Source organism: Lynx rufus, unplaced genomic scaffold (assembly GCF_022079265.1).
Source record: "Lynx rufus isolate CCGP_SWC_20201006 ecotype Redwood Valley unplaced genomic scaffold, mLynRuf1.p SCAF_16, whole genome shotgun sequence".
Taxonomy (NCBI): domain Eukaryota; kingdom Metazoa; phylum Chordata; class Mammalia; order Carnivora; family Felidae; genus Lynx; species Lynx rufus.
In genome coordinates this window covers 10218398-10241300 of record NW_025814830.1, presented here as the reverse complement: position 1 = coordinate 10241300, position 22903 = coordinate 10218398, and the positions used below count along the sequence as shown (strand labels likewise).

General features: G+C 49.9%; 2 protein-coding genes across 4 annotated transcripts; both read right to left on the bottom strand.

Moving 5' to 3' along the window:
• Window positions 1-1072: 1072 nt before the first annotated feature.
• SERTAD3 (SERTA domain containing 3) lies at window positions 1073-4524 on the bottom strand. 3 transcript variants are annotated; one of them, XR_006961825.1, is made up of 3 exons: window positions 4348-4520; window positions 1536-2351; window positions 1073-1430 (listed from the first exon to the last, which is right to left on the bottom strand). XR_006961825.1 is itself a non-coding variant. In XM_047078031.1 (3 exons), exon 3 carries the CDS (start codon window positions 2343-2345, stop codon window positions 1749-1751), a length of 597 nt encoding a protein of 198 aa, XP_046933987.1. In that variant the 5' UTR covers window positions 2346-2351; window positions 2707-2965; window positions 4348-4524; the 3' UTR covers window positions 1073-1748. The 3 variants fall into 3 exon arrangements, 2 of the variants coding, with proteins under 2 accessions (XP_046933987.1, XP_046933986.1); XM_047078031.1 differs by adding an exon at window positions 2707-2965 and having other exon boundaries at window positions 1073-2351; window positions 4348-4524; XM_047078030.1 differs by having other exon boundaries at window positions 1074-2351.
• A 2242-nt stretch (window positions 4525-6766) lies between these two features.
• Window positions 6767-21831, bottom strand: BLVRB (biliverdin reductase B). The gene is made up of 5 exons (XM_047078029.1): window positions 21646-21831; window positions 12222-12386; window positions 11996-12085; window positions 10514-10642; window positions 6767-7021 (listed from the first exon to the last, which is right to left on the bottom strand). The coding sequence occupies exons 1-5, from the start codon at window positions 21722-21724 to the stop codon at window positions 6864-6866; spliced, it is 621 nt and encodes a 206-aa protein (XP_046933985.1). The 5' UTR covers window positions 21725-21831; the 3' UTR covers window positions 6767-6863.
• Between the last annotated feature and the right edge of the window lie 1072 nt (window positions 21832-22903).

Sequence of the window (22903 nt, the reverse complement as noted above, 5' to 3'; positions counted from 1 at the left end):
GCCCCCCTCTCTTTTCTCCTCTCACGGGCCTGGGCTTGTACCTCCCAAATAAATCCTTAGCACTTTAAATGTTTATTTTTGAGAGAGAGAGAAGCAGAGAGGGGAGACACACAGGCCAAAGCAGGCTCCAGGCTGAGCTGTCAGCACAGAGCCCGAAGCAGGGCTCAAACCCATGAACCATGGGATCATGACCTGAGCCGAAGGTGGACACCTAACCCACTGAGCCACCCAAAAGCCCCAAATCCTTAGCACTTTAACTTCAACCTGGTCTCTACTTCCTAGCCAAGTTTTCTAGAGCTTCCCCCCCCCCCCCCGTTTGAGAGAGAACACCAGTGGGGTAGGGGCAGAGAGGGAGAGAGAACTCCAAGCAGGCTCCCTTCTGTCAGTGCAGGGACCAACTGACCCACAGCTCAAACTCACAACTGTGTGAGATCATCACCTGAGCTGAGATCAAGAGTCAGACACTTAACCCACTGAGCCACCCGGGCACCCCTAGAAAGATCTACTCTTAATGCAGACTATCTTTAGACATTTTCTTTCCCCTCTGGGTCCCAGCAACACATTGCATGCAATGAAAAAAATGACTTTTAGATGCTAGAGTCACCTATCCTTTGACAGTTTGGTAATTCATGGGACTTAGTTTCTCCTTCCTTTGTGCACTCTCGTGGCTGGGGAGTCTAAGTCTACCAAGGGGCAACAAACACAATAGTTGAAAACCAATCCCTGGAGGCAAACTGAGTTTGAGTCCTAGCTCCCTGGTCCTTGCTTTCCTTGCTGTGTGACCTAGGGCAAGTGATTTGGCCTCTCTGAACTTGAGGTTCCTCCTATGTAAAACCTGTTAACAGAATTCTGTATTATCATGAAGATTAAATGACCTAATCCAAACAAAGTGGATACAACAGTACTCTTAACAAGTACTCTATAAATATTATGTTTAATAATATGCCTTCTCCAACTTTGGTGGGGGGGTGGGGAGGTGGTGCAGGTGTCCAGGGAACTTACCAGGTCCCTCTCATCGACCCGCTGAAGTTTAGAAACTTCAGGCAACATCACCCTTTCCAAAATACTTTTATTAAAAAAAAAAAAAGTCATTACAAACAATCAAAAACAAAACAAAACAACAAAACAAAACAAAACCCACCACAAAACCCGCCTTTCTTTTAAATAATGTGGCATGGAGCGGTTTGGTTTCCACCCTATTGCACGTGGTCCGGCCTGGTTATGTATGCATCAGGAGACTGCTGGGACTGGGGTCTTGCCAATGAGGTGGGGATCAGCCTTGAGGGAGGAGGTCCGCCCCTCCTGCTCCCTCCAGGTGCAAGTGACAAAGTCTGAGTTCCCATAGCAACCAGGCAGCACATCCCAGTCATCAACATACAGGCCCAGCTTTATCTTCCCTGAGGCCCCAGTGGTCACCAGGGGAGTAGGAACTGGAGGAAAAGGCAGAAGAAATGTGGGAAGTGGGAAATCAGACTCCCAGAAAGAGAGTCACGTTAAGGCATTTGGAACAGATAAATTAATTCAGGAAGACCCACCTTCACAGAAGGCTGCGGCAACCAGACACACACACACATGCAAGACGGTTTGTGGAACCCTGAAATGGGAGGAAAGGAGGCCACAGTCACTGCTTAGAGCCCCTGCAACACACACACACACACACACACACACACACACACACACACACACACACAGTTGCATCCAGGGATCCTGCCCACTGAGGCAGAGATGAGAAACAGCCCCTGGAAGTTTTAGGATCCCAGAATGATTTCCATAATGTGATCAAGTTCATTACATTCCCAGGACCCTGGGGCACAGAAGAGGTTGTGAGGAGGCTCCGGTGGGGCCAGTGCAGGCTCCTTCTCCACTGCAGATGTGTCAATGTCCAGAAAGAAGTCATCCAGACCAGAGTCCCCCAGATACCGGGAGCTCAGAGCTTCCAAGAAGACTGGATCAGGCTGGGGCAGCACTTCGTTCTGGGGGCCCGGGGGAGCTACTGGATTCTGAGGGGACTCCGTGTCGTCCATGGAGGTCTCCAGTTCCCTGAGAATAGAGCCGATGGTGGCGGACAGGGAGAAGTCCTCCTCGCCCGGGAAGAGGGGCTCAGGGGGTAGGGCAGGTGCTGGAGCCAGGCAAAGGGCGGCCTGGAGCTGCTGGAGGGTATTGTGGATGAGGACATGCCTGCGTAGGCTGGGTGCTCGGGGGCCCAGACTCCGCTGGACTTTGTCTAAGGAGATTTGAAGCAGGGCTTGCTGGTAGCTCCGCAGGCCTGCTGGACCCCAGTCCCACTTCTCATCCTCCTCTTCCTCCTCCAAATCTGAGTGTTTTCTCTTCAAGCCTCCTACCATGATGCCCTGTAGAGAGAAGAGGGGCAAGTCAGACACCGCAGGGATAATTCAGATCCCGAATTTCCTGTATGGTTGTTTGGTTTTTAAGTAGGCTCCATGCCCAGTGTGGAGCCCAATGCGGGACTTGAACTCAGGACCCTGAGATCAAGACCTGAGTGGAGATCTAGAATCAGACACTTAGCCGACTGAGCCATCCAGGCGCCTCCCGGTTGTTGTTCATTTTTATGATCTAAACCTGTTTCCTCATCTATAAAATGGACATGATATGAATTCCACAGGGCTGAGGAGGAGACTAAATGTAAATGACTAAGAAAACAAGATCTGGATTGAAACATAGGTGGGTTTGCATCCCCCTACTTGCCTGTGTGGCCTTGAATGGTGAATTTGCCTCCTTGAGACTCAGTTACCTCAGCTGTAAGATGAGGATCAAGTTCCTGAGTCTTAACACTGTTCTTTCTACAATACTCGTTTCTTCAACAGTGTCACGTATGACAGCTGTGGAGTACGGAGACCTGGACTGGAGGCAGGGAAACCTGGATTTGAATTCTGCCTTTGACACTGCTCAGCTGTTTGACCTTTGTAAGTTATGTGACATTACCTCTCTGGATCTGTTTCCCCATCTGTAAAAAGAGGAATGTAAAAATTCTCACCGTATTCTCAAGGAGGTCCGATGTGTAATATACACGGTACCCATCTACAGTTAACGCTTAACGAAGAAGAATTGAATTGCCATTTATTCATTCAATATTTATCTATTGTTGCCTGTTTTATTAGAGCCACCGAAGCCCTGTTAGGACACCTATTTGTCGAAACTCTTCTTTTACAGGGAGTATATTTCTGACCATGCCCTCTTCCTAACCGACTGGGAGCTCTCCCAAGAGCAGGGAAGGAGCCTCCCTCATTCTCTTAGCCCGCGCCTTCGACTTCCCCCAAAGCGCGCCCCACAAGAAACTTGCTAAAACTTGACTCAACGCCCGACTCCGCCTCCTCCCTGGATCTCTATTCAACGTCCAGGCAGGCAACAATTTGGCCCAGGGGCTTCTGGGAAATGTGGGCCAATAGCCGCCTGGCACGTGCGGTAACGTTGAGCTTGCACTACAATACCCAGAGGGTGCCGCACGCCTTTGGGACGAACCTCCCCCGCCCTCCCTTAAGGCATGCGCACAAGTGCCCGGGGCCGGTGGGGGAAGGGAACCCGGACGTCCAGCTGCCCGGCGCCTGCCGAGCCCCGCCCTCTGCTGCCTCTAGGGCTGCGGGTCTGAGCTCCAAGCCCGGAACGCCCCTCCCCCACCCCAGACTCCGGCCCTAAAACTGCTTTCTCTCGGGTTTCGCACCCCAAGGAGGTCCTAGATTCTTTCCCCAAACTGCTCTCGGGTCCAGAAACCCAGGCTCCAACACATCGCTCAAAAACTACAAATGCTCTCTGATTTATTCCGTTTGGGAGACTAATTCTGATACCTTCACCCGTCAACTTTCCCCTTTTCTCCCGTCTTTCAAACGCCTTTCGACTTCACCTCCAAACTCTCCCTGTGACTCCAAGACCTGAATATGGGACTCTCACCAGCACCTCCTCACCGCCACTGCGCCTCCCTTACCAAGATTCCTTGCCAGTAGTTATCTCCGTTTTTCCAAATGCTCAGGATCCCAGCTCCAACCCCTCACCCCTTTTCCAGAACACTAGAGCCCCGAATTCAACCCGTCCGGGAGACTCGAATTGTCCCAATCTCCAGATTTCCTGCCCCAAAAGTTCCTTCCTCGGTTCTCTCGCTTCTCCAAACACCCCATGTCCCAGCTTCAAACTCCCTCCACTTGAAGATCTTGCCCCAACAACTTCGCCTTCAGTCCGGGATCTCGATTTCAGTCTCGAAGCCCCACCAACCCTATCAGTCACCCTTATCTGCGCCCCCGACTCACGCCCAGACCCCGCCTCCACGACTCTCGGGGGGCGCGCCTCCACCTTCCCTAAACTAAGGCAAATCTCAAGCCAGGTGGACTCTCTCACCTCAGCTGCCAGGTTCGCAATGACCAAGTCGTGGAACGTCCGTAGCTTTTACAACCCAACAGTGCTGGGTACGAGCCTCGCTCACCTCCCCAGGGCCTCTTGGTTTGGCCTCCGGCCCACCCCGCTCCGCCCAGGAGCCGAACCGCGAGCCGCGATTGGCTGGAGCCCTGCCCGCTGCGGGGCGCGGATTGGCCGGGTGGAGCCACCGGTCCGTCGCCAGGAGACACCCGGCCGGCCCTCCCTTTCCTTACACCCCGGACCTTTTAAAGGATTCCGACTCGCCCGGGGGAGGGGCCACGTCTCTAGGGTGGAGGGTGGCGGGGACGTCAGAACTGTTTCCTTCAATTCAGCCACTGTCCTCGCTCCAAAGTCGTCAACATTGATCTCTGCGATGCCTTTATACCAGGTGAGGACCCTGTCGGGGAGCGAGGCTGGTCGGCACGCCCCTCCCCACCCTGTTTTCCAGGCGGGCGGGGCTGAGCCACTCGCGGAGGCCGCGCCCCCGGGGTTCCGAGGGCGGACGCTGCGGGGCGGAGGATGACGTAGCTGAAGACCAGCCAATAGTTTGGCGCGGCCTACGTTGCCTGGGCGATCGCAGCCCAGTTCCTGTGCTCCCGCCCCCCAGTACTTTACCCCGAGGCCCCTTTCTTAATCTTCAGGACTTCTCAGCACGTCCTGTGCTGGTCTCTCCTGCAACCCCCGACGCCCCATCCTTCCCCTCTCAGGATGGCACTGCTGGGAACTCGTTACTTGCTCGCTACTCCCCTGGGGACAAAATCCAAACTCCTCCCTTTTGCCACAAAGCCCTTCACGGTCTGGTCCCTGAAACACACTCCTTGCTCCCTGTGATCCGACCACAGATTGACTCTCAGTTTTTCTAAAATGACTTCGAGTGCCCGCCACCACCATAAACACAGATTTTGTCTGTTTTCTTCCCTGCCTTAACCCCAATGCTTTAGGTACATAGCAAGTACTCAAAAATGACAATAAAGGGCCTCTGGATCTTTAAACTTGTTTCCCCATCCTGAAAGTACACCTTCCGTTCCCAGACTGTTTCTCACCAGGTCTCATCTCAAAGATTTCCTTCTCTCAGAAGCCCTCCCTTGATGCTTGAGTGGGTTAGGACCCATTCTGGGCTCCTATGGTGTCCTGGGCTTCCCCCCATCCTGACCCTGACCCCTCTGCCCATGTCTCCCATTCTTGGCCCTGAGGGCAGGTACTGAGGTTATCTCTGTCACCCAGGGCTTGGTCCGTAGCATCACCCAGCACATGGACACAAAGCAGGCATCCAGTGAAAGTTCTTTAAATATGCCCAATGTGACAGAAGGAGAAAGAGGGCAGAAAAAAAAACAAAAACAAAAAACCTGAGCTAGTGCCCTGAAACTGAACCAGTATTGCCCTACCCCTAAAAGTGTCACCAAGAGGAGGGAGAGGGAGTTTTTTCCAGGCTACCCCTGGGAAGGGAGGTTTAAGCCTCCTCAGACCAGTTCTCACGGGTTGGAATTTGTCAACCAGTCATCCTGCTGCTTGCAGAAGCAATATATGATTGGAATGGAATTTTTTTTTTTTTTTTGGAGGGGAAGGTGTTGGGTGGGTAGGTGGGGGAGGCTGTGAAGTGGGGACAGAGGAGTGGGTCACTCAAACCTTCAAAAGGTGTCTCTGGGCAACATGGGCAGGGGACAGTAGATTCCAAAGAGGGACATGATTAGGAAGGGGTCATTCTCCCCCCCGCCCAATCCTGCCCCTCTTCCAGAGGCCCCATCTCAGAGTGGCCTCACTGTAACTCCATCTCTAGGTTCCAGTCCCATGAAGCCTGGATGCCTCTCTCCCCTCCATCATGGACTGTCCAACTCCACTCACCTCCACTCTCTTGCCCCTGTCAAGGCCTCTGTCTTGGTGCCCTGAGGCTCTAGCCTCTACTCTTGCACGCCTCCGATCCACATTCACACAGCAGTCAAGGGCAGCTTTATAAAACATAAACTTGACTGTGCCCCTCTCCACCTCTCTCCTGCTCCCTTCCTAGCACAGAACCTTAGAATGAAGCTCAAGCTTTTTACAACGATTCTGCACAATTTAGCTTCCATATAACAGCCTCTTGGGGCTGACCACTCCTCCCCTCCAAGCCAAGTATTATTAACTTGTTTGCTCCTGGAACTGGCTTAGGTAGTTTCCCAAGCCCTCTGGACTTCCTCCTTCAGAGCCCTGGCCACTCTGGGTGGTCACTGTCACGGGCAAGGGTGTCTTCCTCACTGGACTGTGAGATCTGTGAAGGGAGAGTCACCCCCTGGGTCCTCATAGTCCTCACCTGGTCTCCAGCACAGGGCCAGATGAAGAAATGAAGGAAAATCTTACACAGAGGCAGATAGAGACACCGAATCAGCCAGACAAAGCCAGACAGAGGAAGAGTCAGAGTCGGGTCTTCTAGAATAACGTGAAGCTCTGGGCTCGAGATTTATTGCTCCTTTCCTCTGTTCTCCATTTCTCAGAACGCCGTCCTCCTGGATGCGGTCAGATCCCTAGTCGTACTGGTGGGAGGGGTAGGTACTGTGCCCGTCGTATTTATCAGTAGTGAGACAGCTCAGCATGAAGTGGCCCAGGTCGTGTTTGGAGATGACCCTTGAGGGGCCTCGTCCATCCAGGGTCACTGAGTAGGCCCCAGTCAGTGGCTGGTCTCCTGCAAGGTAAAGACACAGGAATGGGTGAAGCAGATGCCCCTTCCCCTTCCTACAACACGTGATCATTCCAGGGGCCTTATAGTGTGCCCAGCCCAGAGGGTATAGGAGTCAACCATGTATGAAACCCTTCCCACGAGCAGGACGCTAATCTATACCCCTAACTTCATTCATTCAATAAATCCTTATCGATGGCCTACTATGTGTCAGGTGCTGGGCACCTAGCAAGGCAAAAAACAGACAAGAACCCTTGCCCTTTGCATGCAATCATTCCCTAGGAAAAGGCAACAGATAAGAAAGTAAAATAGACAATGTGTTACATGGAGAAAAAGCAGAGAATAGCCTAGGGGCTATTATTAACTCTTATTTTACAGATGGGCAAACTGAATCTGGGAGATTACTTTGAAGTTACTTCCCAGGGTTGCAAAGGGTGACTTCCGAGCAGCAAAAGCTAGATTTGCTCTGGGTCCTTCCGTTTGGAGGCATAACTTGGCTGTTAGGAGGGCATCTGTTGGCTGCATTATGACAGTGACCAACTTCACTTAGGGGTTGAATGCAGCTACCAGTGCAGGGACAGCCTGGAATCATGTGCAGTAAGAAACACACACCCTCACCCAAGTGGCATTCCTGCCAACAATGTTTCATCTGAGTCTGGGAGAAAACAAGCAGAGAAATCCAGAAGATGGGATATTTAGAAAGAGACCTGGCTGAGTCAATTTTATGAGACATATTTTTAATTTTTTTAATGCGTATTTATTTTTGAGAGAGAGAGAGCAAGTGGGGGAGGAGCAGAGACAGAGGGAGACAGGATCCGAAGCGGGCTCTGCGCTGATAGCACACAGCTTGATGTGGGGCTCGAACTCATGAACCATATATATATATAGAGAGAGAGAGAGAGAGAGAGAGACAGAGGGAGAGGGAGAGGGGAATCCCAACCAGGCTCTTTGCTGTCAGCCCAGAGCCTGACATGGGGCTCAATCCCATGAATCGTGAGACCATGGGGAACCAACCAAGCATCAGATGCTTAACCAACTGAGTCACTCAAGCACCCCTAAAAATTTTATTTTCAAGTAACCTCTACACCCAACATGGGGCTCAAACCCACGACCCCAAGATCAAGGGTCACAGCTCTTCTGACTGAGCCAGCCAGGCTCCCCAATATTTTTTAACAATTGGAAAATTTTAAATATGGAATGGACCCTAAATGATATGGTAGAGTTCATGTCCATTCCCTTCATGCAACAATGGTACTGTGGATCATTCCCAAAGATACCTCTTTTGGGGGGATGCCTATCAAAGTTCTAGGAGTGAAATGTGATGATGTTTGCAACTTATTCTCAAATGGTTCATTTTCGCCAAAAAATTTTTTTAAATATATATGTATTTTATATATATGCACAAATACTATAAAAAATACATACTACACATGTATTCACATATACACATTAGGTGCGTGCACAAAAGGTAAAGCAAGCAACAGAATGTTAATTGAATCTAGGTGAAGGGTTTAGGGGTCTTCATAAATCTTAATGTCTTCAACTTTTCTGGAGGTTTCGAAGTTTTTACACACATACTACAAAAAAAAAAAACAAAAAAAAACCAACAAAACCTACCTCAAAAAAGGTATTCTGTGTTAAATAACGTTTAGGCATGATGTCTCTGGGTTTCACTTCAAACCCCAGAGGTCAGGAAGTAAAATTATGAGCCCTGTTCAGAGAGAAGAAAACTGAGGCACAGAAGCCCCGGGCCTGAAGTCCACACAGTGCTGGGGCTGGGATTTTCACCCAGTTCCTCCATCATGCAGCCCCCGCGGCCAATTCAAAGCTTAGGATTCTGGTCCCCACAGGGCCCTGAACGGAACCTAAGCACTGAGCCTTATCTGAACCTCTAGAAGGCGCACAGGCCTTCTCTTGTCAGGGATCCCAGGAGCCAGAGGGCAAAGCAGAGCTGCTCTTGCAGCGAAACAGGCAAATGTGAGGCAGATACAAGTGCCCAGCCTTTGGGCCTTGGTGTTCCCGATCCCTCACCCCAATCCTCCTTTGCCCTGGACGCTCACCAGCCTCTCCCTCGCTGCACGAAGCCATCTCTTTAGAGAGTCAGTGCTCCATAAACACCTCCTCATGTCTCCCTTCTCTGTGCTTTATACTTTCTTCAGTCACCACAGCATACCTAACAGTAATATCGAGTTTCCTGTCTCCCCTGCTAGAAATGCAAACCTCATGAGAGCAGACTGTGTCACCAGTGCCTGGAAGGATACATACTCCATATGCAAAAGACATTTGTTGAATTCATTCATTCATTCATTCATTCATTCATTCCTCCCTGTGTCTGGCTCTGTGTCTCTCCCAAGGTGGATTCCAGCCCTGGGAGAAGAAAAGAGGGTGTAGGTGTGGTTTACTGATTCTTTCCACAACAAATGTGGTTCACCAGACAGATATTTACTGAACATCTACCTTATGCCAAGCCCTGTTCTGGGCACTAGGAACACAGCTGTGATCAAAACAAGACAAAATCTGTGCCTCCAAAGAGTTGGCATTCTACAGACAGAGACACACGCTAAATAAGATAAAGAAAGGAGGGGTACCTGGGTGGCTTAGTCGGTTAAGCATCTGACTTCAGCTCAGGTCATGATCTCATGGTTCGCATTGGGCTCTCTGCTGTCAGGGCAGAGCATGTTTCAGATTCTCTGTTCCCCTTTCTCTGTACCCCTCCCCTGCTCATGCATGCGTGCTCTCTCTCTCAAAGATAAATAAACATTAAAAAAGAAAGAGAGAGAGGGGGGTGCCTGGACGGTTTAGTTGGTTAAGCGTTCAACTTCAGCTCAGGTCATCATGGTTGGTGGGTTCGAGCCCCACATCTGGCTCTCTGTCAGCGCAGAGCCGCCTTCAGATTCTTTCTCTCTCTCTGCCCCTCTCCCCCCTCTAAAATAAAGAAACATTAAAAAAAAGTTTTTTTAAGATAAAGAAAGGAACGATATGTGTGGTAAAAGGTAAATCCCCCTCCCTTGAATATGGGCTAGCCCCAGTAACTCCCTTCTAATAATAATACTAAAGAAGGGCTGGGGCACTTGGGTGGCTCAGTAGGTTAAACTTCCGACTTCAGCTCAGGTTTTGATCTCACAGCTCGTGAGTTCGAGCCCCGCGTCGGGCTCTGTGCTGACAGCTCAGAGCCTGGAGCCTGCCTCGGATTCTGTGTCTCCCTCTCTGTCTGCCCCTCCCCTGCTTGTGCTCTGTCTCTCTCAAAAATAAATAAATTAAAAAAAAAAATACTAAATAAGGGTTGTTCTACATTTCTAAATTTGGGGTGGTTGGTCAAACAGAGGTAATGGAAAAGGGTATCAGAAAGGAGATAAAATCAAGCAGGAAAGAGGATAGAAAGTGCAGGGGGAGGGTTTGCAATTTTACACTGGCCAGGGAAGGCCTGGCAGATCTCACCATCTGATGGGAGGGGAGAGGCTGGTGGCAACCCTGCCCCCAGGTCCCAGCCCCACTCACCTATGTGTGGCGGCATCACGGCCACGTACTTCAGGCCTGACTCCTGCAGCACCTTGTGCATCCGGATGTGGTCATCGGTCACATCCTGCAGTCTCGGGGGCACCTTGGTCGGGTCCCATAGCAGGAAGGCTGGGGAGACACAAAGCAGGGTAAGCCAGGGCTTGAGGACAGCCTGGCCAGGCCCACAGCCCGCTGGTCATATGCCAGGACAAAACCCTGCAGGGGCTCCCCCCTGCCTGCCAGTTGTCCCGGCTTCCCGTCTTTCTCACAGCCACGTAAGGGCTGACCTCCTCTCTCCCTACCTCTTCCTGTCCACTTACCTCCTGTCTGGGTCGTGACAGCAGCCTTCTCCCTGGTCTGCCTACCCCTGCCCCCTGCAAGCAGCCAGACAGGGCCTGTGCACCCCCAGAGGGTCAGAGTTCATCTGTGGCTCAGCCTCATTCGGGGTAAAAGCAGAGTCCCTGTCAGAGCCCACCAGGCCCCACCAGACCTGGCACCATTAGCCCCCTGACCTGAGCACCCAACACTCTCCCTTTCACTCACTCTGCCCGCGCCACACTCCTGCCTCTGAGCCTTCGCAACTGCGGATCCCTCTGCCCTCCCTCAGGTCGCTTCCTTCCTGGGGAGGATGAAGCACAGAGGCAAGGCGCGGAGACCGTGGAGACCGTCAGCCTGGTTTCACAGCCTGGTCTGCCAGCCCCAAGCTGTGTGACTGCGGGGCAGCCGGTGGGCCTCCCCGTGCCTCCACTCCCTTCCATACAAGGGAGGCATAAAAACAGCTACTATTAACTGAGCACCTACTACTATGTGCCGCTAGGAGTATAAATACTCAGAATTTTGTGATGACCAAGTGGCACTCATCCCTAAGGTACTCATATGGTGCTTAGCACACAGGAGGTGCTCAGTGAATGCTGTTAGCATTCACTGCTCCCGTTATGCACCCTGTACCCTGTCTTTTGGATTATGCAAGGCAACCATTTGTTTCATGTCCTTCTCATAAATTGGGAGCTCTGTGAAGGTAGAGACGTGGTGTGTGGATCACGGCTCTGTCATTTCCTATAGGAGGGTCTCCCTGCCCCTCTCTCGGGCTGGCTGGGTCAGGTGCCTCCTCTGGGCTTCCGTAGTCCTCTAGGCCTCTTCTGTTCTCGCCCTGACCCTCTGCCTGTGCCCCTTCATCTCGGCCCTGGCTACTCTGGCCTGTCCCACTGTGTGTGATGATGGGTCTGTTTACCACTTCCCTCCCATCCGTGAGACCCATGAGTACAGGGCCCAGGGCTGTATTGGTCACCACTGTGTCCCCAGCATCACCCGGCAAGGTTCGTGCACACAGTTGGTGCTCAATAAATGCACAGTAACTTGGGGTGGCTCCAATGGCAACTTGCATTGGCTCCTTGCATTTGGATGGCTCCAAAGCTCCTTGGCTGCCTGTCCAGTACCTACCCCCCCACCCTTCAGCCCCATCCCTATGATCCCACCACCCACCCGAGGTGCAGGCCACGACCTTGTTCACACCATGGGCCTTCATGGCCGCCACAATGTTCCGGGCGCCCTCGGACATAACTGTAGTAGGACCTTAGAAAGGACAGAGAGTGGCTGTCACTAGCAGGTGGCGGTGGTGGTGGGGGTGGCAGGGGTGGGGCCGGGGGCGGGGGTGGCGCTGGGGGCCGAGGTGCAGGGGTGGGGCGTGGGCAGAGAGGGGGCTCAGTACTGAGATCATTGCGGGTGCCCAGCAGCACGATGATGGCATCCTGCCCAGCCACGGTCTTGTCTACATCGGCCGCATGCAGAACGTCACCCACTACCACGTGGGCTGGCTGGGGCCCCTCTGGGGGCAGCCTGGAGGCATCCCGCACCAGCACTGTCACCTCATAACCTGTGGGCAAAGAAGGGCAGAGAAGCAGGTCAGTAGGCTTGTGGGCTGCCACTCCCAGGCTCCACGGGCTGGGTCCCGGAGGGTGCCACGAACCCCCAAATCCATCCCCCCAGGTCCCTTGTTATGGGGAAGTGGTCTTCACACATTTTTTAAAGATTTACTTATTTATATTTATTTTTAATTAAAAAATTTTTAATGTTTATTCATTTTTTGAGAGAGAGAGAGAGAGAGAAAGACAGAGCGTGAGTGGGGGAGGGGTAGAGAGAGAGGGAGACACAGAATCCAAAGGAGGCTCCAGGCTTTGAGCTGTCAGCACAGAGCCCGACATGGGGCTTGAACCCATGAACCATGAGGCCATGACCTGGGCCAAAATCAGCACTTAACTGACTGAGCCACCTAGGCACCCCAAAGGTTTATTTATTTTTGAGAGAGAGAGAGAGAGAGAGAGAGAGAGAGCAAGTTGGGGAGGGGCAGAGAGAGAGAGAGGACAGAGGATCCAAAGCAGTGCTCAGTGCTGACAGCAGAGAGCCCGATGCAGGGTTTGAACTCACGTTCAGAACCGTGATATCACGACCTGAGCTAAAGTCAGACGCTCAACCCGCTGAGCCACGCAGGCACCCCAGTCTTTAAATATTTTTGCTGGCATACTCACAGTTGACATTTAGCTGGTTGTTAAGATAGGACAATACCTTCATGCCCGTTTATAAATAACCTGCCCTGATGCCTCCAAGGGCCTCCCCCAGAACTGCCCAGACTTCTCCACCCTCCAGCAACTAAAGGGTTAAAGCCTGGCATCACACCGGTCTATGCCCCCCATCCATGGAGGAAAATGAGGTACAGAGGAAAACATGAGCTCCCCAAAGGTTGCCCAATGCTGGGACTGGTCCCCAGGCTTACTTCTGAAGGGCAGGGCCCTAAGTGGTCATTCAAGATTTTGAACATCGTCTTGGTATGTCCAGTCCCAAAGAATTTTGAGTAACTGTGTCTCCACACGTACACACCTATTTTAAAGTTCACAACCAACAGTGGCTCAGTCGGTTAAGCATCCAACTTCAGCTCAGGTCGTGATCTCGCAGTTTGTGGATTCAAGCCCCGAGTCAGGCTCTGTGCTGACAATGCGAGCCTGGAGCCTGCTTCAGATTTTGTGTCTTCCTCTCTCTCTGCCCCTCCCCCGCGCACGCGCGCTCTCTCTCTCTCTCTCTCAAAAAATCAATAAACATTAAAAAAATTTTTTTTAAATAAATAAGTTCACAGCCAACATATTTCTTCCTTTGTTCTAAACAATGGCAGAGGATGTTAATGTTTGGGTGTATGGAAATAATGATATTTAAAAAATTATTAATTGTGGCCTCTGTTATGGACTAAATGTTTGTGCCCTACCCCCCCCCTAAATTCATATGCCAAAGCTCTAGCCTCCAATGTGATGGTATTTGGAGATGGAGCCTTGGGAGGTAATTAGGTTTTGATGAGCTCATGAGGGTGGGGACCCCATCATGGGATTTGTGTCTTTATAAGAGGAAGAGAGACCAGAGCTCTCTGGCCACTATGTGAGGATCCAGCAAGAAGGCAGCTGTCTGCAACCCAGGAAGAGGGCCCTCACCGGAAGCCAAGTCTATTAATACCTTATCTTGGACTTTGGAGCCACCGGAACTATGAGAAATAAATACCTATTGTACACCACCAGTCTATGGAATTTTGTCATAGCAACCCGAGCTGACTAAGACAGCTTCTAAACATCATTCTTGTGATAAAGGAACCAGAGCTCCTTAGAGAAAGGACAAGATGAGGCTGGAATGTCTTGTAGTGCTGGTAAGGCAATGCTTAAAGAATGATGAGGCTATATTGAAAGGACACAGAAGTCACTTTTATAAATTTATTTTTAAGTTTATTTATTTTGAGGGAGAGAGAGAGACAGAGTGCGAGCAGGGGAAGGGCAGAGAGAAAGGGAGACAAAGAATCCAAAGTAGGCTCCAAGCTCTGAGCTGTGAGCACAGAGCCTGACATGGGGCTCGAACTCACGAACCACAAGATCACGAACTGAGCTGAAGTCGGACGCTTAATCAACCGAGCCACCGAGCCGCCCCTGAAAGGACACAGAAGCCACTTGAAGGCGTTCTCATTGGAAAAATCAGGGACAATATGATTTGTCCAAAAGAATACTGACAAAGAGGGATGCCTGGGTGGCTCAGTCAGCTAAGCATCCAGCTTCTGCTCAGTTCATGATCTCACAGTTGGTGAGCTCGAGGCCTGCATCAGGTGAGTTTGTGCCCCGCTCGGGCTCCGTACTGACAGTGGGGAGCCTTCGTGGGATTCTCTGCCCCTTGCTCACCCATGCTCTCTCGCTCTCTCAAAAATAAATAAATAAAATTTAAAAAATGGTTAAGTTGGTAAATAAAAAAAATTGACAAAAAATTTAAACACATCAAGTATTTAAAAATCTGTGAGTTCAGAATGGTACTAACAAAGAAACCTCATTAGTCATCACCAACAGCTACCAGAGGGTTAGTTCATTATCCAGAAAATGATAAAAGAAAAGGAAAAACAACAAGCAAAATTGTTCCATTTCTCTTGACAGCTGTCATGTATTTCAAAAACAAGTGATGGGAGATTTGAACACTCTGGGGCAATGATGATGACAATAATGATAAACAGTGCGCCTGGGTGGTGGCTCAGTCCGTTAGGCGTCCGACTTCAGCTCAGGTCACGATCTCACGGCTGGTGAGTTCGAGCCCCGAGTCGGGCTCTGTGCTGACATCACAGAGCCTGGAGCCTGCTTCGGATTCGGTGTCTCCCTCTCTCTCTGTCTCTCCCCCGCTCGTGCTCTGTCTCTCTCTCAGAAATAAATAAATATTAAAAAAAATTGTTTTGGGCGCCTGGGTGGCTCAGTCGGTTAAGCGGCCGACTTCGGCTCAGGTCATGATCTCGCGGTCCGTGAGTTCGAGCCCCGTGTCGGGCTCTGTGCTGACAGCTCGGAGCCTGGAGGCTGCTTTGGATTCTGTGTCTCCCTCTCTCTCTGACCCTCCCCCGCTCATGCTCTGTCTCTCTCTGTCTCAAAAAATAAATAAACGTTAAAAAAAAATTAAAAAAAAATTGTTTTAAGAAAATAATAAATAAAATTTATGCAATACTCACTATATGTGTTTGACATATGTTTTACTCATTTAATGCTCAAAGTAACCCTGGGTTTGAATTGCAGCCACACCACCAGCTAGCTGTGTGATAATGGGCCAGTCACATAATCTCTCTTGGCCTTAGGGCCTTCATCTATAAGGCAACACTGATAATAGTCTCTACCTCACAGGGTTAATGTAGGTTTAAATAATACATCTAAAGGTTTAATGTAGTCAGTTGATTTTTGACAATGATGCCCAGACAATTCTGTGGGGAAAGAATAGTCTTTTCAGCAAACGGTACTGGGATAACTGGACATCCACATGTGAAATAATGAAGTCGGATCCCTACCTCACACTGTATATGAAAACTAACTCAAAATGATCAAAGACCTAAATGTTAGAGCTGAAACTATTTAAAAAATCTTAGAGGGGCACGTGGGTGGCTCAGTCGGTTGGGCGTCCGACTTCGGCTCAGGTCATGGTCTCATGATTTGTGAGTTAGAACCCCACGTCGGGCTCTGTGCTGACAGCTCGGAGCCTGGAGCCTGCTTCAGATTCTGTGTCTCCCCCTCTCTCTGTCCCTCCCATGCTCATGCTCTGTCTCTCTCTGTCTCTCAATAATAAATAAACATTAAAAAATTAAAAATAAATAAACAATCTTAGGAAAAAACAGGTATACATCTTTGTGACTTTGGATTAGGCAACAGTTTCTTAGCCATGATATCGAAAACACAAGCAGCAAAAGCCTGGAGCCTGCTTCAGGTTCTGTGTCTCCCTCTCTCTCTCTCTCTCAAAAATAAACATTAAAAAAAAAAAAAGAAAGTGAAAAGAGAATCAATAGAATGGGAGGAAACTTTTGCAAATCATACATCTGATAAAGGGCTTGTATTTAGAATCCATAAAGGACTCCTACAACTCGATAATAAAAAGATAAAACCCAATTAAAAATTGGGCAAAACATATGAACAGAGACTTCTCCAAGGAAGATACACACGTGGCCCATAAATACATGAAAAGATCCTCAGCATCATCAGTCATCGGGGAAATGCAAATCAAAACCACAAAGAGATACAATGTCACACCCACTAGAATGGCTATGATAAAAAAGACATTAAATGCTGGTACACATGTGGAGAAGCTGAAAGTCTCATACGCTACTGATGGGTGTGCTGAATGATGCAGCTAGCTGCTTTGGAAAACATTCTGGTAGTTAGTTCCTCAAAAGGATAAACATGAAGTTAGCATATGACTCAGCCTTTCCACTCCTAGGTATATGTCCAAGGGAAATGAAGACACATGTTCATACGAAAACTTGCACATGATTCCATCGAGGCATTATTCATAATAGCCCCAAATGGAAACAACCCAGACGTCCTCCATGGACTGCGTGGATAAAATGAAAATGAAACCCGGTCTACCCATCCAATGTACATAATAGTACTGGGCAATAAAAAAAGAAAATGACAGACTGATACGTGCTCCAACACGGACACCCCTTGAAACAATGTTTCTTGCTAAGTGAAAGAAGCCGGTGGAAGCCAGTGACAAAGAACGACGTGATGTACGATTCCATTTACACGAAATGTCTGGAACAGGCAAATAGGTACAAAGAGAAAGGAGATGAGCGGTTGTAGACAGCTGGGGGAGGGGTTAAGAAGGAAAACGGAGGGGGTGACTCCTAGGGATTTCTTTTTGGGGTGATGAAAACGTTCCAAATTAATTGCGATGGTGTTTGCACGTTCTGTGAATAGGCCGAAAGCACTAAGTTGTGTACTTTGAGTGGGTGAATTATATGGCATGTGAATTAAATCTTAATAAAGGTGTTTTAAAAAGCACAGAACTGAAACAAACAAATGAAAAGTTGAGGGGGGTGCCTGGCACAGAAAGGGGCCGTATGTGGGGCTGGCTGTTACTATACTTTTTAATCATCTCACAAGGTTATTTCCTGTCCTGGTTTAGTCCTCCCTGGGCTCCCGGCCCCTGTCTCACCCCCTCCCATCCATACTCCACATGGCAGTCAGACAGAGCTTTCCACAGTTTTACTGGAGTGCCCTCCAGCTCATATCCCTCCCATGATCCCCTCAGTGCCTGGACATAAAGTCTATGCTCCTCATGACAGCCTTCCAGTCCCTCGGGGTCTGGCCTCCCCTCTCCAGCCTGTGCTGAAGCCACTACCCTCTTAACTCACTGTACTTTTTTAAGTTCTTCAAATGCATCATGGTTTCCTGCCTCCTGGCCTTTGCACATGCTGTTCCCTCAGCCAGAAGCACCCTTGATCCTTTCCCCAAGCCCCCAGCTGCTTGTGTTTCCTCTGTCACTGTCTTACTTATGCTGCCCTAGAGTAAATAATGGCCCTGCAGTTCCAGGGACGTTGTCATATTCGTCACCATCTCCCTGATGTTTTATAAACACAAAAGCACAGGGGTGGATATACACACATATAAACACAAAAGCACAGGCTTTACTGCCCCATGGACCTGGGTTCAAACTCCAGCTCTACCAGTAAGTGGCTGAGGAACCACAGGGAACACGCTCCCTGGTTGGACCCCAGTCTCCTCTCTAAAGTGAAAATGAGAATTCCCAGTGTCCCCATCCTGCGTGACCACCTTTCAGAAGGGAATGGCTGTCCTCACACACATCAGGGAGCAGTGGAAACTTTCAGGGTGCCAGTGTGAGCATCGGTTAACTACCAATGGTTACAACGGACCCTAGTAAATTGTGAGCATTCTGAGGGAGAAAAATGTTCTCATGGAGAGTGAGAGCTCTGACACGTGCTCAGTACAAGGGTGCCCATTAGTGTTATATTATTGCTGATTAATGACATTTATTGAGAACCTCTTATATGCCAAGTCCTGTGCTAAGCTCTTTCCATAGATGAATGGTATTTTTTTTCCAGACATTTTTTAAAAGAATGTTTATTGGGGCGCCTGGGTGGCACAGTCGGTTAAGCGTCCGACTTCAGCCAGGTCACGATCTCGCGGTCCGTGAGTTCGAGCCCCGCGTCGGGCTCTGGGCTGACGGCTCAGAGCCTGGAGCCCGCTTCCGATTCTGTGTCTCCCTCTCTCTCTGCCCCTCCTCCGTTCATGCTCTGTCTCTCTCTGTCCCAAAAATAAATAAACGTTGAAAAAAAAAATTAAAAAAAATAAAAAATTAAAAAATAAAAGAATGTTTATTTATTTTGAGAGAGAGAGAACATGAATGAGTGGGGGAGGGGCAGAGAGAGAGAGGGAGACAAGAGAATCTCAAGCAGGCTCTGCTCTGTCAGCACAGAGCCTGATGCGGGGCTCAATCTCACAAACTGTGAGATCACGACCTGAGCCAAAAATCAAGAGTCAGCTGCTTAACTGACTGAGCCACCCAGGCGCCCCTTTTTCCAAAAAAAATTTTTTTAAACAACCCATATTTAAATGTAAATTTCAATAGCCACATGTAACTAGTAGCTACCATATCAAACAGCATTGTTTTAGAATTCACAGATTTGGGGGGCGCCTGGGTGGCTCAGTCGATTGGGCGTCTGACTTTGGCTCTGGTCACGATCTCACTGTTCGTGGTTTTGAGCCCCACATGGGGTTCTCTGCTGTCAGTGTAGAGCCTGCTTTGGATCCCCTGTTCTCCCTCTCTCTGCCCTTCCCCTGCTCATGCTTGCTCTCTCTCAAAAACAAATAAACATTAAAAAAAAAAGAATTCACAAATTTTACCCTTTAGAAAAAACAAGAGCATTGGTAAGGTACTTCCACACTTTTTTTTTTTTTTTTTACAAATCCCTAACTTTATATTTTTCTCTTAAATTTATAAAAAAGAAGTTCTATTGTATATGAAAGTTGGAAGACGTCATTTCTCATGTTTGCTTTTGCTTTATCTTATATATTATCTGTGTGTATAATATATAACATATGTAATTATATACGTGTATATATAAACACACACACACACACACACACGCACACACATACAACATACGCATAAAGTTTTTTCCTAACTATTTGAGAGTAAGTTGCAGAGATCATGCCCCTTTTAAAATTTTTGATCTCAACCCTCAGTCCAAAACAGATTTCCATGCCTAACCCAGTATATACAACTCCATGCATATATAATTGAAAGAAGTTTCATAAAACCAATATTTAACCTATGATATACTGACACCTTTATAACCAATTAAATGTATTTCAGAACTATGACCCACAGTTTGAAAAGCACCAGATTGCAGCAATCCTAAAAGATATTATTATATGCCCATTTTGAAGATGGGGGAATTGAGACCATTTTAGGTTAACTGAGCCAAGTTCACACAGCTATGAGTTCACTCAGCCAAAAGAGGGCTTATTGAATTACCAACTACGTATTGGTCATGGTTCTTAGCATTTTCCACATATTATCTCATTTAATCATTGCAAGCACCCCAGAGCAAGCAATACTAGTTTTCTTCTAAGAAAATTTTTTGGTTGGTGGGGGGGGGGGCACCTGGATGGCTCAGTCGTTTAAGAATCTGACTTTGGCTGGGGTTCGTGGGTTTGAGCCCCGAGTCAGGTTTTGTGCTGACAGCTCAGAGCCTGGAGCCTGCTTCAGATTCTGTGTCTCCCTCTCTCTCTGCCCCTCCCCTGCTCTCTCTCTCTTTCAAAAATAAACATTTAAAAAAATTAAAAAAAAATTTTTTTAAGTAATCTCTACGTCCAGTGTGGGGTTTGAACTCACGACCCTGAGATCAGGAGCTGCACGCTCTACTGACTGTGCCAGCCAGGCACCCAAGTGCTACTAGTTGTATCCCCACTTTCCAGCTGTCTAGGTACACAGACGACAAGGCGTTCGTCGATGTAGGTGGTGAGTGGCAGAGCTGGGATGTGAAGGCGGGCAGTCTGGCACCAGCCTATAGAATCAGTGAGGTAAATAAAAAGCCAGCTCAGTCAGGCTCCTCTTTTCCTGCTGGAGACGGTGAGGCTCAGAGGCTCAATGTGGCTCTGAAGAGACTTGTCAGAGCCACCCTGAGATGGCAGGTCCTCCCCTCGGCCTCAGCTCTCAATTCCCTGGGGTGCAGTCCCAGTTGTGACCAGCAGGGTGGACAAGTGGAATTCAGCAGAATTCAGGATAAAGGGTAAGGTAGTAACATGGGAATCTGGATCCTCAGGGTGACTCAGCACCTTTCAACTTCTCCCTCTTACTTCCTCCCCGAGAAATAGTTATCAGCAAATTTCTTTCTCCCCTCCCCACAAATCAAGATCCTCACCGAGTCTTCCTGGAGAGGGAGAGAGCAGTGGGCCTGATGAGGAACTGTCAGGCCAAGTCCCACCAAGGGCTGGGCTAGGAGACAATAGAGAGTGGGATCCTGACAGCCTCCACCCTTTTGGGGCACCCAGATAGTCAATATCTTCAGCGTCACTGAGGCCAGCGAGGGTGGGGCCTTATATCTGGAAGTCCCAGGCACCCCTGGGGGTTGGTGAAGTCTGGATGGTGGAGGCAGGGGAGGCCGCAGGACGTTATCCCCTTTCTCGGAGCAACTGAATTTGCAACTCTTACCCACTTTCCCAGGACCAGCGCCCAAGTCTTCACCTACGTCTCCATTATCCTCTTTCCATAACGTGCTCACAGCAACTGGCCACCCAGCCTTCTAAACTTCCAGCCTTGGTGCCCAGGCCACGAGCAAGTGCACTTTTGGCAGTTAAGAGCACAGGCCGGGTTCAAATCCCAGCACCACCACTTTCCACCTGTCTGATATCGGGCAAGTCACTCTCTGGGCCTTAGTTTTCTCATCTGTGAAGTGAGGTGATACTAGTACCCCCGCACATGAGCGCTGGGAGGAATTAACAGGGGGAAGAGCGGTAGGGGCTGGGAGGCAAGCCGTTGCCTGGCTTAGTAAGCCCTCGCTGGGTGTGCTAACACCCACAACTACAACTACAGCATTTCATAAGAGCACTGTATTTAAACCTGTCACTGGAATTCCTCTGCCTCCCAGGGCCAATTCCTAGTCCTCAGACTCATAAAATTGGATCTCACGGCGTCCCCCATTTCTGTCCCCGTCGCCACCTGCTTTGCCCCTAGGTCACAAATCAAAGCACGGATGGCCCAACCAGCCTTGCCCGGGTCCCAGGATGCCCCTTCCTAATGAGGGGCATATACACCCCGTGACATCCCCCGCCCACCCCAGCTCATGCCTGCTTCCACCGCCTGCGCCAGGGTGGTGAGCCCGGTCCTGCCCGTGGCACCGAAGATGGCAATCTTCTTGACCTCCATTCTGCGGACTCGTAGGGGTGTGAGGCCACGGAGTTGCACGACGCGCGGGAACTGGCTGGCTGCCGGGCCTCCCTCTCGTCCTTCTCCGGCGGGAGGGACAGGGCGGGGCTGGCACCGAAGGCCACGCCTCAGCCTGCCTCTGGGCCCCAGGCTCAGGCCGAGGGGCGGGGCCAAACAGGCCACGCCTCTAGCCTGGAAGAACGCGGTGGGAGCGGCATCGGTCTGCTCGCCTCCACCTGGCGTCCAGCACCGCCCCCTCCGCCTGCCACTTAGACTGGGAGGCGTGGCCGCATCTGGACAACTGGGAGGAACGTGGGTGGACCCGGTGCCCCGCCTCTGCGCTCTAGTCGGGGGCGGGGTGAGCTCGGGCCACGCCCACCGACCTCTCCTAGCTCACGCCCCCTCTCCTAAGGCCTGAGGCTGGCCTGGGACCCACGCTGTGCCCCAAGACCTTTCGGAAGCTGCAAGGGGAGAAAATGAGGGAGGGTGGGACACTGTGTGTATACGTGCCCATGTGACTATGTGTGACTGAGTAGCCCCAAGGGAGAGCAAAATTGTGGATGACACCAGGCGCCATCCTCTGTATAGCACTATGTTGCAGTATGAGACTGTGTGAGACATGTGGCAAACATTGATGCTGTTCTTTTGGGACCTTGTGGTGCCACTGTGGATGACACTGTGTCGGTCTGTGATGCTGTATGCATCCATGAAGCTGGGGGATGTGGTGTGGGACACGTGTGAGATGTGTTTTATGGGAGTGTATGACACCACATGTGACATGTAAGGATGTGTCACTGTGACCTTATCTGAGTGTGTGGCTGTGGGTGTTAACTGTTGTGATGCTGTTTGTGACCTCTTGGGACTGTATGATGTATGAGTGTATGACCCTGCAAGATGTGTGACAGGTGTAACAAGTTTGAGTGTGTAAAAAAGTGTGTGATACTGTGTGATTGTGAAGCTGTGCGTGACCCGTAAGCAGATAATACTCTTTGTGACCCCATGGGAGTGTGCGACAGTGCATGGCATATGCGTGCTTGTGTGTGACATGGTGTGGGTGGTGGCACTATTTGAGCGTGTCACTATGTGTGATGCTGTCGGGGACTGTGCCAGAGTGGGACCCCATGTGAGCGTGTGACTGCGTGTGAGTTTGAATGTTTGGCTCTGTGTGTCCCCGTGGGT